At 44.3% G+C, this 18,055-nt stretch overlaps 1 protein-coding gene across 20 annotated transcripts in view; it reads left to right on the top strand.

The window, feature by feature from the left end:
- Positions 1-18,055, top strand: part of BLTP1 (bridge-like lipid transfer protein family member 1) — a 1,779,540-nt gene that overhangs the window by 913,209 nt on the left and 848,276 nt on the right. For all 20 annotated transcript variants that reach the window (XM_069242474.1, XM_069242454.1, XM_069242518.1 and 17 more), the window contains one exon: positions 10,866-11,024. In XM_069242474.1, the coding sequence (XP_069098575.1) occupies positions 10,866-11,024 (159 nt within the window). The remainder of the gene's footprint in view (positions 1-10,865; positions 11,025-18,055) is intronic.

The raw sequence follows: 18,055 nt of genomic DNA, 5'->3' as shown, positions 1-18,055 counted from the left end.
GAGAGAAAAAGGTTCAAGACATTGTTAGCATCCCACAGGGTGGAATACCTGTGTTCCGGGTTAAGCGATAGCCGTATGCTGTTAAGAAAGTTGCGGACCATGGTGTGCTCCCTAACTGGGTGATTACCAGTGTGGGAATGGCCTGCAGAAATTGCCAATCTGAAGGTGTTGCTTGACCTGTGGGCAATACTCTCTGAGGCCAAAGATGCGAAAAAGTTCAGTACCTGGACAACATTTGCCCCCATGGGATCCAAGTGACTCTGGTGACATCAACCCGTCCATTGAGACCAAGCCAGCCGATAGCATTTAATTGTAATGTCGGCCCAGGCCTTGGAAAGTAGGGACGCATCGTGTTGCAAAAGTCCTGAGACTTTCCAGTGTTTCCTGTAATCCTCCACGCCATAAGATGTAGAGTCCCGTCCTGGATCGGGTTTCCCTCCAGATCTTGAAGCAGATCCGGAAACAGGGGTAGACAGATTGGAGAATCCCAGGAAAGTTCCAGATGAACTTTATTAGTTATTTGCGATCTCCAAATTGAGGTCACTACCACCAGATCTGCCTGCTGCCATCATACCTGAGCGGAGAGCCGCATGATCTTCGCGAATAGGGGAAACTCATACACTCTTTCCTGCTGCCAGTTCTGGAGAAAAGCTTTGGTAGCTGCAGCTTTGGTATCTGGCCTCCAACTGCAATACCTGTGGAGTTGATGGTCCAGTCAAGATGCAAAGAGGCCCACCGACCCCACTTGGCCTGTAGTGCGAGGAAGACTGACTGGTGTAATTTCCACAGAGTCATGTCATGTAGTAATTAGGAATGCCAGCCTTCTACTTAGTTGAATTTTTGGGGGAGGTGTTCTGTCTTCACTAAAATTGGGTTCTCAGAACAGTATAACCAGAAATTTCTGGCCAAATCCGAAAGGGTTTTCAAACTCATGCCTCCCCTCCCCCCAAAAGTGATTGATGTACTGTACCTCTACTTTATTGACCATCTTTAACAGGACACAGCAGTTCACCCTATCCTTAATCCAGCACTTGACTGCAAATGAGCCCACCATCAGTTCCAAATACTTGATGTGGAGAATTTTTTTGGGAGATAACATTTTTCCGCCGGTGGAGAATTCCCCACACCTCGCGCCCCATCCCATGCATCTGGCAGTGGATTCTATTTTGATGTCTGGAAGGAAGATGAAAATTGCCACCGATTCCAGGCCTCCATGTGGGCGAGTCACCACTATATTTTCTTCCGGGCTTCCTCTGATAAGGGAACTGTCTGGGAGTATGTGAGTCCCCGCCGAAGGTGGAAAACCTTTAACTGTTGAAGTGCTCGATATTGGAGAGGCCCAGGGAATATGTTCTGAATGGATGAGGACAACAGTCCCACTATCCCCTTTATTAGTCACAGGGAGGTGGACGGTCTCGCCACCATCTGACGCAGCTCGTGCCTGTCCTTGTTTACCTTCCATGAGGGATGACTCAGAGTGGGTTGAACAGTGTTAACCATGAAACTTAGAAACAGTATGGATTGTGTGGGAGTCAGGGCTGACTTCGCTTGGGTGATAATGAATCGCCAAGATTCCAGAAGAGCGACTGCCATGGAATGTGTCCTTGGACACTGATCCAGTAAAAGGATGTTTTCAAGGTACACGAGGCGAGTTCCCCGGGCCCTTAGATATTCTACCACAGGTCGCATGACTTTGGTAAAATACAACCAGGCGTACAACAGTCTGAAGGGAAGGGTTGTGAATTTGAACATTCAGTCCTGCCACTGGAAGTGGAGGAAGCAGCTATGTGGCAGGAAAATGGAGATGGTTAGCTGTACGTCCTTGAGAACCAGGCCCATCCATCCCACTCCTTTAGGTTTATGACCGGGTGTTCAGGGCATCCAGGAAAACAAACTAACATTGGAGTCGATGCCCATACGTATTATCACTAAGGGAGGAGTCACTCTACCTCATGACTCAAAAGACTTTTAAAAAAAAATAACTTGCACACATCTGGCTTCACACTAGACAGCAGGAGTATTCACAGCATGTGAATCTACAGCAGTACATGACTTGAACAGATGCTTACAGGGTAAATAAAATTTTCCTTTCTGGAAAGACAGTCATTACCTACAGGTAAACATTCTTGAATTGTTCTTGCTGAGAGTGGTTAGAATCGGCGTTTTATTCATTCCATTGGTACCATCAGCCTTTCAGATCACCCCCAAAACCTGTCCTCTAGCATGTTTTTTAACATACCACTCCCTACTTGAATTCAACTTTGACAGGATATCTTCTCCGAGGGCCACATTCTCATTACTTCTGTGGCTTCGGTCAGACACAAGATATGCATCAATACTGAATATTTCAGATTGAACAGTTTCCTCAATTAAAGATTGATGTACACTTGAAAGCTTTCTGTCTCTTGGTGCCATTCATGCACGTTTTAGAGGAACGGAGGCATTTTCATTCGAATGTTGTTTCTATATGCCTTTTAAGAAGGTTTGCATGTAAAAGATGTGCCCAATAAGAATTATTTTTGGCTGCTTCTAGTGGCATCGGTGCTCACTATGTCCAGGGGTTTCTTAAAAAAATAAAAAAAATGAATTAATCTTAAATCTGAATATTCAATGCCATTTGTTTCCATCAATTGTTTCCATCTTTGGGAATCAAGGTCTTTGAGATGAAGACAGGAGAGAACTGTGTAAGATCATTCTGACAGAAGAAATTACATAGTTCACATTATTTTTCCTTTTGTGCTTTTAATTGCCTTCATCTTTCCTATTGTCTCATTCTATCCTTATCAGCAAAATGGCTTAAAGTGTTAAGTACTCGCTGCCGGCATTTTGATTGTTCTGCATTTGAAAAGTTCAGATGCTAGCAAGACCAACTCAGTCTGTCGCACTTCGATTTCATTGTTCAATATAGTGCCAATAAAATGGCAATAACTGTGCCACAACACACTGTATAAACGGTAAGATCCTTAAAAAATGAAATGGAGATTTCTGATAGTGCAGCACAAATGTGCCATGAACCTACATATAGTAGAGAGAGCACTCACCATTAGATGTACAGGAGTCACCATAAAGCAGACTTTGAGATTGCCACTTTTCCTTCATGCAAGGCAATTGACCAATTTTGTGAATCTATTTAAAATACACACATATACACCTGGGCTTCTTGTAGTTGAGAAACTGAGACACCCCAATCTGACACAAGGCGTGACAAACCTAACTCAACACAAAAGATATGTTTTAAAGTCTTATGGAAAGCTTAGTGATCTTGGTTCTATGACTGGTGAGTGGAACCCTAGGAGAATGTCCACCACAACAGCTCTTGTTTGGCGGTGCACAAGCATTAAAGACTAAAAACTGAAATAAAGGGAAGTGATGGACATGAATATGAAAATGTAGGAAAGTAGCCTCTTTTTGGCATGGTTACCCCCACTTTTTGCCTGTTTGTCAGTGTGTTTGACTGTGTTCACTGGGATCCTGCTGACCAGGACCCCAGTGATTATACTCTCTCCCTTTAAACTTGGTTACTCAAACAACATACACCCCACATTTGGCATACTGGTGCCCCCATGTAAGTCCCCAGTATATGGTACCCTGGTACACTTTGCATTTGGTACATTCAAAGTGTACCTGCAGGCCTACCATTGCAGCTTGTGTGAAAGGGTGCAGGCACCCCTTTGACTACAGATCACTTTAATTGATATAGGCCCTCCTAACCCAGTGGGCAGGGTGCAAGTACCTGTGTGTGAGGGCACCCCTGCACTAGCAGAGGTGCCCTAATGAACTCCAGTTCCATTTTCCTGGACCTTGTGAGTGCAGGGATGCTATTTTACTTGTGTAATGGACCTAGATCACTTCCTATTTCCAGCTACATAATGATAACTCCAAACCTAGGCATGTTTGGTATCAAACATGTCGAATCATACCCCAATACTGTTGCCAGTATTAGAAGTATGATTCCATGCACTCTGTTGCCAGTATTGGTTGTATGATGACATGCACTCTGGGGGCTCCTTAGAGGACCCCCAGCATTGCTCCTACCAGCCTTTTGGGGTATTCCGGACAGCCCAAGCTGCTGCCACCCCTCAGACAGGTTTCTGCCCTCCTGCTGCTTGAACAGCTCAAGCCCAGGATGGCAGAACAAAGGATTTCCTTTGGGACAGGGGTAACACCCTCTCCCTTTAGAAATAGGTTTTACATGCCTTGGGAGGGGTAGCCTCCCCAAGCCACTGGTATGCTTTGAAGGGCACATTTGTGCCCTTTTCGCATAAACCAGTCTACACCGGTTCAGGGACCCCCAGTCCCTGCTCTGGCGTCAAACTGGACAATGGAAAGGGGAGTGACCACTCCCCTGTCCATCACCACCCCAAGGGCGGTGTCCAGAGATCCTCCAGAGGGTCCCTTGATTCTGCCATCTTGAATCCAAGGTGGGCAGAGGCCTCTCGGAGCATCTGAGTGGCCAGGTCAGGCAGGTGACGTCAGAGCCCCCTCCTGATAGGTGGTCACCTGGCTAGATGACCAGTCTCCCTTTCAGGGCTATTTAGGGTCTTCCTCTGGGATGGGTCCTCAGATTCGGCTTGCAAGATTCCAGCAGTACTCCTCTGCCACCTTAATTCGACTACTGGCCACTGGAGCTGCGACTGGACTGTCCAGGAACCGACAATCTGCATCCACGACAAAGACTTTGCTTACAACATTGTTTCCACTGCTCCTTCCAGCTTATGCAACATTTCCCCAGCTTTGCATCCTCTGAGGGCGGCAAGACTTCAGTCTGCACGAGAAGGGAGAAAGAATCTCCCTTGGAGTGAAGGAGTCACTCCCCTACATCCGTGGGCACCAACTGCAACGACGACCGGCTGCATGGATCTCCCCTCATCCTGAGCTGCGTGGATCCTGCATCCCCAGTGGTGGTCTGGAGAAGTCCTTTTGGTCCTCTCTGCCAGCTGTCCAACTTTGGTTGAGGTGAACCCTTGTCTTCCCTTCCCACGCAGGACAGTACCCCGTGCACAGTGTCTCTTGCAGCTACCAAGGCTTTTTGGCATCTCCTCCAAGGGATTTTCAGGCTTCATGTAGCCCCAGCCCCCAGCACTCCTTCCTGTGATGCACAGCCCTCTGCGTGCTTCTCCTGCGGCGTGGGACCCTTCTCCAGTTGTGCTGCGTGGGCTCCTCTGCGACTCCTGGTTCCTCTTCCAATGGGTCTCCTGTGGGGGCTGCCTTTTCTTCTGTGGACTCTCTGCCTTGCTTGAGGGTACCTCCCATGGCTCCCCATGGGTTGAGTCCTCCTCGACCTTGCTGGTCCCCGGCAGCTCCACCTTTGCTTCGCCGTAACTTCTGCCTTTGCCAAGGCTTGTTGGTTGCTTCTCCATGCCACTAAACGACTGCAGTCATCCATCCGGCATGGGACGTCTACTGCATCCTCCAGGAACTCTTCACCGTCTCCAGGGCTGCATTGCTGACTGTCTTCGTCCTACCATCGACCAACTCCTGCAATCACAAATGGGTGGGTAGTGGCCCCTGCCCCCATTGGACACTTCTGTGACTTCTGAACTTGGTCCCCTTCTTCCGCAGGTCTTCCTCTTCAAGAATCTAATGCTGGTTTCTTGCAGTTTTGTCTGGGTGTTGTATTTTCTTCCTTTTAGTCCTTTTGGGTGATATGGGGAAAATCCAGTAACTTACTCCTTTTTACCTGGTCGCTGGGCGACACCATGGTACTTAACTTTGGGTTTTCCTCGTTACCCCAGCTTCCCTCTACACATTCCACTTACCTAGGTGGGGGTCCTGCATTCGCAGTCCATTTTTTAGTATATGGTTTGGGCTCCCCCTAGGGTCACAATTGTCTATTGCTATTGCACTGCTTTATATTGCTCTCTATGCCCATTGCGGATTACTACTGTACCCATCTAGTGTGTTACTTACCTCCTATTGGAGGGTTGCCTCTCTAGGTCCTTTGGTAATGTGTGTCTCTAAAATGAAGTACCTTTATTTTTGTAACACTACATGTTTTCTTTCATGCGTGTGAGTGCTGTGTGACTACAGTTGAATTGCATGAGCTCTGCACATCTCCTAGATGAGCCTTGGCTTTTCATCTACAGCTACCTCTAGAGAGCCTGGCTTCTAGACACTGCCTACACTATCTTGATCTGGTATAAGGTGTAAGTACCGTAGGTGCCCACCACACCCCAAGCTAGCTTTCTACGTCGGTGGTGCAACGGTAGGATAAGCACTTGCAATTGCCTTACCACTCTGTCACTTGGCACTTTCCACAGGAAAGACCACTTACTGACTAGGGGTACACGTTGTACTTAGTGTCAGGGATTTAGGCCCTCATTACAACCCTGGCGGACGGCGGTAAAATGGAGAATAGTACTGCCAACAGGCTGGCGGTACTTTTCCCCAATAATATGACATTGGCGGTTTGGCTACCACTCCGTCCACCACAGCGGTAACAGCTGCCAGGCTGGAGACTTCACTTTCTAGCCAGACGGCCGTCACTAGCCCGCCTGCGGGATTATGACCCCACCTACTGCCATGGTTTTCGTGGCTTCCTTACCGCCACAAAAACCATGGCGGTAGGCACTATCAGTGACAGGGAACTCTTTCCCTGTCCCTGATAGGGGTCTTCTCTGCCCCCCCCCGTCCCCAGGTTTCCTCCCCAAACTCCAGACCCCCCTAACATACATACACACCTTCACACACTCATTTACACACTCATCCCCTCATTCATCCATACATGCATACATCCATTCCCACACACATCCTCACACACTTACATACATACAAGCATTTAGACTTGCTTGGAAACCTTCACATGTCACGGCACTCGGCCATGTTTGGACTGCGCCTTCGGACTTATCAAGGCCCTTTTCTCAGTTGATTGTCCAGTCATATCGATTTTCTTCAGTGGGACACGCTTTAACTACCAGCTCAAATACAGTTCCAGATGTGTTAACCAACACTGTAACTTGGAGATACTTAATTTCTTTACAGCTATACCTGATTTTTAGCCGTGAAAGTGTCACCTGTGTGACGAAACACATGTTGGCTGTGTTTGATGGATGTTCCCTCTATGAAGCAAACTACGTTTTCAATTAAAGAGACTTTATTTTAAGAACGCGGGATACTTACGTACCTTTTTCTTCAATTGTTTCTACATACCTTGGAGGTTACCATTCACATAATACTGTGGTTTATATTGTGTGCTGTGTTCTTTATTGTTCAATATAGAATCAAGTTCAGGGAGACCAGGAAAGAGTCCTCCCAAGATTGGGTGGATTTTGTGGACTGTTCTATTAAAGCTTTGGAAGGCTGGTTACACGGCAGCAAAGTCAGTGATTATCAGGGCGTATACAATCTTATCCTGAGAGAGCACTGTGGTGTGTCTGATTTGTTTCACCATCACTTGGTTGACTCTGATCTGACCTCTTCCCAAGAATTAGGAAAGAAGGCAGACAAATGGGCCAGAACTAGAGTGAGCAGGAAAGCTCAATCAGGAGGTGACAACAAGAAAAAGGAAGCAGGTAAGTCTCATGACAAAGGTGGGGGCAAAGGCAAAAGCAAGGAGTCTTCATCAGGCCCACAAAACTCTTCTGGGGGTGGGTCTAAAACCTATTCCTCCTTCCAACTTTAAAAAGCATTGGTGCTATGTTTGCAAAAACAAAGGCCATAGGCCAGGAGACTGCTCCTGTCCAAGGAATGGCCCTGAGCCTTTTACCACTACTACCCCCAGCTACTTCTTGTGCCCCTAGCAGTAGTGGTAGGACTACTAGGAGTGGTCAGCCCAAGGGTGTAGTTGGGTTCAGCTTTGGGTCTGTAGTGGGACGTGGTATAGGTATAGAACCCCTGAGACAACTTTTGTCTCTCAGGGTGGCACTGGCCTTGCCACCAAAGTTGCTTGTCCCCTTAACATGGATAAGTACAAGCAGCACATCCTGGTAAATGGTGTTGAGGCTGAGGCCTACAGGGACACAGGTGCCAGTGTCACCATAGTAACTGAAAAGTTAGTGTCACCTGAACAACCCCTGCTTGGTCAGAAGTACCAATTCACTGATATGAATAACTCTACTCAGTGCCTCCCCATAGATATGGTAGACTTTAGCTGGGGTGGAGTTACTGGCCCTAAACAGGTGGTAGTCTCTTCTAACCTACCGGTTGAGTGCGTCCTAGGTAGTGACCGACCTGGAGACCTCGAATGCCATGCTGGGCATCCCCAAACATTTGCTCACTTGAACCTCATAACAGGCTAAAGAGCAAAGTAGGAAAGAAGCCCTGGACCCTGGATTAATAGCCCAGGACACTCCTAAAAACTCACTCAGAAAGGCAGGATACAAGATTACCTCCTATCCACAATCCCACTGAGGATCCCACTCCTCTGAGGGAGGACACCACCCCTAGGATGGAACCTGTACCACAGGAACCAAAAGCTACCACAGTTGAGCTCCCAGGGATAAACGAATTTGTCTGAAAGGCACCTAAGATAGGGCAGCAAACCTGCCCTATCTTAGAAAACGTGAAGCAGCCCTTATGCCCTTCCAGGGAAACTTTGGGCAGCAGCACTGCACCAACCCTAACAACTTAGGACAGCAAATCTCTCCTTCTTTAGAGCCTTTAGAACAGCAAACCTGTCCTGCTCTACCCCTGTTAGGACAGCAACCCTGTCCTCCTTTATAGCACACCAGGCCAGCTTCCTACAGAAAGAGTCAAAGAAATTAGAATCTGGTGCCAAAACGACCTGATGAATAATGCACATCACCTTAAAAACAATGCATTGTTGAATGGGTAGCCATTGTAGAGCTTGGAGAGCTTTTTTGATGTAGTCAAACTTTGTTCAACTTTTTATTGAGTGTATCGTGGGTTTTTTCATTTTGTAACCAGACTTCCCAAGATAAAGATTGCTACCATAAGAGTTGGTGAAGGACCTACGGCCTGATTACCACCTTGGAGGACAGGATACTCAGTTACAAACGTGACCGATAACCCATCCAGCGTTTTACAAGTTTCATAGGATATAATGGAACTTGTAATATGGTGTACGGGATAACCGTCAAATTTGTGACGGTGTATCCCATCTGCCAAGGTCGTAATCAGGCCCATATTCTGTAACTACAGAAGTTGGCTCATAACTCAACAGTGTTACATCATAGCTAATGCTGCAGGAAATATGAGGAATAAATCACAGATGATTGATGTCCCTGGGGCTGCCTTGATATAAAATAAAGCCAAGATGTTTCACCTTGGTGTCTATCACAGTAATTCTTGCAGAGCTGTGGCTAGAGACCAGACTTCCACAAGGAAATATCTTGAACAGCAATACCACCTTGGTTTTTTCTGGATTTAAATTTAGGAAATAGTTCCCCATCAAATTCCCCAGGGCAGCAACCAGCAGTGCTGGGCAAATCTAGTCATCTGTTGAATGTCATCAGCGTAGTAAATGGAGTACATACTGAAGGTTCTAGACAATGGGCCAGATGTAGTAAGCTGTTGGCATGGTGCAAACTGCGAAAATCGCAGTCTGCGCCATGCAAAAAGCCTTCTGCGATGCACATTCACAATTTGCGAGTCGGTACCGACTCGCAAATTGTGAATGCGACTCGCAAATAGGAAGGGGTGTTCCCTTCCTATTTGCGACTCGCATCGCAATGCAGAATTGCTTTGTGACCGCGAATGCGGTCGCAAAGCAATTCGCAGTTACCACCAGTGTCACACTGGTGGTAACTCATTCGCAATGTGAATGTTGCCAAAAAGGGTTTTTCAGAGCAGGCAGTGGTCCAATGGACCACTGCCTACTCTGAAAAAACGAAACCAAATGGTTTCGTTATTTTTTTTATTTTGCAACTCGTTTTCCTTTAAGGACTCGCTATGGGGGTTGCAAAATGCGACCCACCTCATTAATATTTATGAGGTGGTTCTTTCCGACCCCATAGTGAGTTGCAGACGGTGTCTGAGACACCGTTCTGCATCCGCATTTGTGATTCGGAAATTGCGAGTCGCACAGACTCGCAATTTCCGAATCGCAAATGCAGAAGTTGCTACATCTGGCCCAATGTATCTAAAGGATAGAGAGAAACATTAACAGCACGTGTGAAGAGGAAAAGCCCTGGTGGAACCTCTTAATAGACCTTGTAGCTAAAAGACAGGTGTGGTGGCAAAGCTATAGATTGGATTCACCCTGATTTTGTTTCTGAAAAGCTGGCTGTGAGAGCAATCACCCAATAAATCATGGTAAACTGTGTCAGAGACCGTAACTTGAATTGCTTACAGTATTTTGTTTTCAGGGGATTGAAACCTGATATTCATTTCCTGGCCACATAGATTCCAGGCTGATCAGTTTACTTATTAAAACATAAACTGGTTTAATGAGAACAATATAGTTAATGACATATTGTTTGACATGGATGCTGTTGTTCTTGTTTAATAATTTCAGTTCCCTATTTTTTAGGCTTAGCTTGAGACCAAAACTGTCACCAGACCCTATGCGATTAACCTTAAAAGGAGCGTTCAGATATACTACATAGTGGGGCTGTAGCTAAGCACATTTTAGTGGACAGTAGTACATGTTTTAATTTGAGCAGAAGTTGTGTCCTTCCACAGGCAAAATTGCTTCGCCTATAGGCAGCTGGAATATAGCTGCCCAAGCCCTTCAGCAGTATTTGTTTTAGACTAGCAGCAGCACAGATGGGAATAATGCATTCTTGATGAATGCATTGCAGTCCCAGCACCCCCTTCTTCCATCATTTTTAACATAATTTGACATGCTCTGTTTACATCTGCTTTAATGACAGATGACAGCTGTATTCTCCACACTGTTTGCCATCTTAACTAAAAGATGTTAGTTATTAGATTCTACTCTTTTCTTCATTACTTGTTTAATACAGCGAACCCGGTGGCGACAGAAATCCTATCAGAACATCCTTTGTTGTCTGAACCATCATCCGTGAGCTTCTACAACTGGATGTCAAATGCTGTAGGTAATAGAGGCAGTGTGGTGCAAGAGTCTCCCATCACCAGGTCTGGACATAACAGCCTACCAACAGGTACTGGTAACAAGTCCTCAATTTCAAAAGCTTGCATTTGAGCCTTTTTACTAAGAATAGTGATTACATGATGTTTTGCTTTCAATAAAAACGTGTGTAAACGTCTTTTATGTTTTTGGATATCCCATTAACTAGTATTGAGACTTCTATTTTTGCCATTTAATTTAGTGACCCGAGTTAAATAAGTTTGATTGCTTAATGTTATTCAAAATGAAAGATGTGCTCGTTATTCAGTGGTGTATAATGCTTGGATCCTTAAAGTGTAATTTATGTAAAGACACTAGCAACATATTGAATCCCCGTCTGTTTGAATACCCTTTATCCAAATTTGCCTTCCGTTTGCCCCCTAGTGGAGTAATGTATTTATTAAATCAGAAACTATTTAGTAGATGTGTTGCTTTTTAAATATGATAATTGTTCTTCTCGAGAAAGAACAAGGCATTTCTGATTCTCAATAACACAACATTTTGGTTAGTAATGGTGAAAAGATGTTATATAAGAGTTCATTGGTCGTTTCTTACTCCGTCTTGGAGAAGTTGTTCATAATTGTAATCTAAATAGAACTTTGCCTTTAGTGGTTGAAATCCGTGAGGGTCAAGTGTGTATTAGTCCCAAACAGCAAGCTATTTCTTTTAGGAAAGCAGGTGAGGCAGGAAGAGGGGCGAACCGAGTATCACTTTGGCAAAGGCACTCTGGTGATTTCAAAAGCACCCACATGCATAGATATACTGTACTAGGGGCAGAGAATAAATTAGAATGCAAAAGAGAGGGATTCTATGTCAGCATAGACCTGAGAAGCCTGGTACAAATCTGTCCGTCTTTTTAAGTTGCCACACCTGTGTGGAGTCAACGTGAGCACCAGAAGCACTGTCTAACATGCATTCAGACCTCACACTATTCCACAGGTTTAAATGTGTACCCTTCACATACGTTCCTTCTGTATGGAGGTAAGTGACCCCTTTTGAGGGAACTGTCAGACATTTGGCACAAGGGCAGGCACAAAATTGTACAGTGGAAAGGCCTATCCCTTTGCCACTTGTCATACTGCCACCACCTCCAGTTCTACCAAGCCCAGATAACGAGGTGAACTGGCACTCTGTCAAATACTTATTTACTTTGGGTGCTACCTAACCTCAGAGCATAGCTTTGAAGTCTCCTTCGGTACAACAAGAGGAGCCCTTTGAGGGCTTTAATGATTTTCTAGCTCACTGAGGGAATGACAGAAATTTCAGCCAAGCAACACAGGGTAGCACAGTCCTCCAGAGCCATTCAATTAACTTTCCATCCCAACAAGGATCAACAGTTGAAAATACATATTGAAATGTTGCATAGCAAGCAATAGGAAGACAAGGGTACACTTCTATTCTTAGATTTACATAGCCTGAAGGGAATGTTAATGCTTAGGCTATTTAAGACTTTAGGCGTTCAAGTTGTCTAAGATATATCAACAGAACGGATTCTTGTGAATGGTGGTATATCCATATGTGTAATATAAGTATTACCAGTTTGACTTGTTTACTTTTGTATTTATGTATTTTCATTCTGCATCAGAAATGCTAAGTATTTCAGAGTCGTACCACTGTTCTACTTGGGATAGTTGCTGGTCACTCTGGATCCATGTGGCCCAAGATACGGTTGTGGGCACTTGTACTGGATCTCCAAGTCTCCTATTGGTAGCCAATTATTGTTTCTGAAGCATCTAGGATACCTTAACATATTTGGTCACAAGTGCTGCCTCTTATTTTCTCTAAGCATACCAACCAATGCCTCCCACCTTTAGTGATTTCTCCAGTTAGGATTGGACTCACTGCTTCCACCAAGCTGATCTCTGTCCTCCGGGGTCGTTCAGTTTCCAGCAACATGACTTCCCTCTTTGTAAGCTGCAGGAGTAGTAGAGCTCCAGTGATATAATTTGGAAGGTCGAGCTCAGCAGTTGTGGAGCTAGTGAGAGACAGCCTTCACCACGCACATTAAAATTCTGCTCAAAGGTGGAGATCGCGAGTCTTCACTGCGTGAACAGGAAGGTTATGGCGACATCACTTTCAGGTGACTCAGTGCATATGCTTCTGTAGAGACACACATGCAGTCATCATTCATGGGTGTGACTCCATCTAGGCAGCATACTTAGTCTCCTCAGCAACAAGGCCTTGTTGTTTGTACACTATTCTGAAACTGTTGAAAAAGTGCTTTTTGTTTTACAGAGACACTGTGGAGCTAACAAAATTAGATGTTTGTTATGTGCCTATAGGAAAGCCTGTGGCGATTTCCATAAGACTCGAGCTTCTGGTGTACCACATGTGACACATGCTGTCTGAGTGACTTGCTCTTTGCATTTCCTTCTTCTCAAAATTTAGTTTTTGGTATTCAGATTTAGTTAACAATTTCTGTTTTGCCTCACTTGACTTAAACTGCTTTCACTCCCTTTTGTGCAACTTCACAGTGCTTTGCTTGTGCATTTGGCTTTGTTCATGAACTATGGAAAGTGTACATAATATCATGCAGCTATTGACAAATACCAAGTAACTCTCCATGAAGTGGAAACAAAATGGCTAAGAGTATTTGAGAATTATTTGACAGCCATCGAGCTCAGCAAGTATAATGATGTTAGGCAAACCACTTTATTGTTCATTGATCTTGGTGAGGCTGAAGTAGCAGGTTTTCGATGATTCGCTGGGAGTTAAAGCGCCAAAAGCTGCTTTTGGCACATTGGACCAGTATTGTGAGGCTATAGTGCATATGAAGATACAGTATTCTAATGAGCCATTCATAATACCTGAAAGGCACAGGCACAACTTCTTTAAACTTAAGCAAGGAAGGGGGAGACTATTGAGTAATACATTGATTTTGAAAACTGTGTTTCCCCACATGATCAATTAGTGTTACGATGTTGCTCCAAGAAGATACAGGAACACTTACTCAGCTGTAGGATTCCTTCTCTCAAGGTAGTTCTGGACATTGTCCGTGGCATTGAATGGTCAATGCTTTCATCTAAGTAATGGCTGAAGAGAACAAGAGATCTTCACCTGTGTGCAAGAGGACATGCCTGTTTGTGCCATCTCTTCTAGAGAATCATAGGAAATGTATAGCAAGAAAACATTTGGTAGTTATTTTAGATGTGTCTCAAAGATGCATAGTTACATATGGGCAACAGCAACATTGGCCAGCCCAAGGTAAAAGATGTAAGTTTTGTAAGAAAGTAGCACATTTTCCATCTGTATCAGTGGAAATGAAAAAGCATCACATTGGGGTAGCAGAGCCCTCAGTATCTGACAACTTTGGTGAATTGGTACTTACTGGTGAAGTGAATGCAGGTGTGACTGGTTGTAAGCCTGGCAAAGGTCTTTGTTTTTGTATGTATGGGAGATGCACAAGTCAGTGTTAATCCAGAGTCAGGTTTGCCAGTCTCAGTTATATCTGTCACTTTTACAGAGATGTGACCAGAGATAGATAATTGCATCACATATTAATCTGAAGGCATTCGATTAGTTTGATATAGATATGCTTGAGTATTTTTTGCAGAGCTTTGCAGTTTATTGATGGAGATGTACACTTAAGTTTATGTCTCAGTTAAAAAAAATAGGGATTTTTTTAGGATGGCAGGATCAGGGACGCTTGTGTGTCTTACGCAGACCTGTTTTTGACACTACTGTGTTGTGTTACTATTGATAATGAATCTTTAGAAGCAGGACTGTACAAATTTCCCAAACTGTTTGAAGATAGCCTTTACAGAAAGCTCAAAAAGGACACTGTAGCTGTTGTTCACAAAGTGCAGCTTATACTCCTCAGCACAAAAGATGAACTTAAAAATTGCTTTGCCCTCAAGGCATAGTCGAACCTGTTGCTTCCTCCAACGGGTTTTTAGCAATCATTATAGCACAAAATAAATCAAGGGACAGTAATTTGTGGACCCCTCACATTTACCAGGAACGTCATAATTGATTGGTACCCATTACCACATAAACAGGCTATTGTGTGCGTTGTCCAATAATGAGCTTACTTTCAGCATATAATTTGATTTTGCCAAAACAATTAATCTCTGCAGCCTTCTGCAGCTTAGAGCTTACAGGTATTTGTGTGTACAGTTTGGCCTGCCGTCATTTCCAGAAAATGACAAATGTACTGTTTGATGGAGTTGATGAAGACCAGGTTTTCCAGTACGATATTCTTATTGATGCAGATATTTCTAAGGATAACATTGACAGACTAGAAGGGGATTTGTCTATTTTAAAAGAACGAGGCATGACTGTCAACAAGGAGAAATGTATGATTCTTATGCAGAGTGCAGGCTAGGTAGTTCATACTATAACTGCAGAAGAAATTGGAGTCAGGTTAATGCTTGTACAAGCCATCACGGAAGCATCCAAACCAGCTTATGAGGATGCATTACATTTATTTTTAGGATTAAGTGAGTACTATGCTTTCTTCTTTCAGGGGTAGGGTATGATTGTCCAGCCATTGAGAAAAAAGGGGAAATATATTTCTGCTCTGATGGAGCAACTATGCGACCACCAAGAACTTATGTATATGAACTAAAAAATATGGTCTCTGTATATGCAAGTACTTTTGGTCTTGGTGTAGTGTTAAGCTTGTGGGTTATTGGTCATGAGAAAACTGGTGTTTCCATCTAGTTAAATTTGAGTGCACCTAAATGGAATTACAGTATCATCAAGCCTGAGGCTCAGACTTGTTCTTGGGTCTTGGAGAATTTTATGACTTACATTTGCAGCTATGTGGAATTTGATAAATTATCTTCTTATCCATGGGACAGGTTGCTTAATAAATCTACTTGTCCTGTAAAAAAAAATCTATTTGTCCCTTTGGTGCCATGTAGTACGGCAAGAAATTATTGCGGCAATCTCATTATATAAGAGGTTTGATAATAGCCTCTAATTATGCCAGTTCTAATACTATAGCAGGGCTTGAATACTAGCAATTTTCTAATTTTGCCCACTTTCTGCAGATCTACATACTGGGGCTGGAGAGAGTAGTAAACAGTAATCCAGGGTTGGAATGCCTTTGAGTCTGTGCAAACCTACTAGCTTGCATGTTTTAGGATTTTCACCAGCTCTTCTCTAATCTTTTTTCTCAGAAAAGGCTGGACATTTGCTCCTGACAAGGGCAGAAGTAGAAGTTCTTCCAGGGTTGTGGAAAAAGTGTTTGGTGGGAAAGTGAACTTGTAAACGCTCAATAGATTTTCGCATGAGCAAATCTACACATGCATATTTTTTATGCTAAAATACAGTTCACAAATATTTTGCAGGGGTACGATTTCCTGGCCTACTTCTGTAAATGCTTATTTTGCCCTAATGCAAAGGCATATGCTATGGGGGCACTTTTTGGGCACCTAATTCTAATCTCCCTCTGTCCATCTATCGGCTGTCTTTACTTTGAGTTATAGCATTCTGCTCTTTCGCAAGGAGCATATTGGCAGACACAGTTGTTTCATTCAGTGCTAGGAACTACTGTGGCAATGTGTTCTTTATGAGACCCAAAAATATTTTTTACTTTTTCTAATATCTGTTAAAATGGCGAGGGCCTATGGATAAGTGCAGTCCTCCGCCGAGGAAGAAAAAGACACTGAAGAAAACAGTCCCCAAAACGAAAGCATCTCTTGTGGTTAATTCCAAGGAGTTGTATGGCGGCCCTGAACGTAGCAAGTTAATGGGCTGTGATGCAACCAATTTATTGTCAAAGTTTAAGGAGATCATTGGGGGTATTCTGTCCCCTGTGATTGCAAAACTATCGGTGATAGAAAAAGCAGTTTCTCAGCTATGTGAACTAAGAAGCCAAGGGAGCCAATCTATGGGGGTATGTGAGGACCTGTGCTGTCTATCTCAACCAAGCGAGGAGGTGAATCTACAGGAGGAAGATGCTGGGTCCCTGGGGAACATGCCTCAGCAACTGGATAACCCGACAATTCTGGGGGCCAAGGTGCCTGTGCTCAGTCTGTGTTGGTTTCAACTACAGCCCCACCAATGGGCAGGTGGGCCTTGAATGGATCCAGCCTCGGCAGGCAACCTGGCTATGATTCTGTGGTGGCTGGGGGGGGTTTGTCAACAGCCGGTTGGGAAGTTTAACCAGAAACCGCTGAAGAAAAAGTCTTCGTTGATCCGTCTGGATCTCCCCCCGGCATGTGCCCCTTATGTGGTGGTTTTGACAAATGTCCCTGATTTGGCCCCTGGGGTAACTGAATCTATGGCTCAATTAAAAAATAAAACTGGGTATTGGCTGTGCAAAAACTGCAATTGTTCATGTAAGGATCTCGAAGATGTTTTGTTTGTTAGAAGAATTGACTGGGTTAGGCCTAGAAAAAAAGAGGGGAATGAGGATTGTGTTATTATAAATGTTAGATACCCGGGCCTGGCTCAGCGGCTTCTCTCCTCATATAGTCCTCCTTTTTCAAGGGCAGAAACAATTGGTATGGCCCCCCTGGGATATTTCTACAATCATATGCGACTGGGTGCTGATCCCTCTCCTGATTTTGGCAGGATTCCCCCCCCGCCCAGGCCAGAATGCCCTGCGGCCAATTCGCAGGAGAACAGATAATAATATAAACTCTGACTTGGCAGGGGTGGATTGACAATGCACCAAGACTTTGACTGCGCTGGAGGGGGTGGACTCGAAGTGTGATCTTATTTCCTGGAATATTGCGGGGTATGATGCCAAGTTATCTGATCAGTCTTGGGTTAGGTATGTGGCCAATTATGATATTATTATGCTACAGGAAACCTGGTCTGATGGGCTGGCTGCTTGGGATGATAGATTTGCTATCCCAGCTGTTCAGTCCCTTGGAGGTCGTTCAAAAGGGGGCCTGGTTACCTTAATCCGTTTTTCTAAGATAGTGGCTGCTTTTCAAATTAATTGTAACCACCAGGGTATATTGCCTGTATGGGTAATTTATTCTAACAATTTTAATGTTCTGTTGGTCAATTTTTATAATGCTGTATGGGATGGGGGTGTCACATTGGGATTCTCTTCTCCGTTCTTCAGGTGATGAAGTGTAGAATGGAGGAGGTGGGGCTGGAATTCTG

This window comes from Pleurodeles waltl, chromosome 1_2 (genome assembly GCF_031143425.1).
Source record: "Pleurodeles waltl isolate 20211129_DDA chromosome 1_2, aPleWal1.hap1.20221129, whole genome shotgun sequence".
In the NCBI taxonomy this organism is placed as follows: Eukaryota; Metazoa; Chordata; class Amphibia; order Caudata; family Salamandridae; genus Pleurodeles; species Pleurodeles waltl.
The sequence above is the reverse complement of the archived record's forward strand: the minus strand, read 5'-3'. Positions and strand labels throughout refer to the sequence as shown.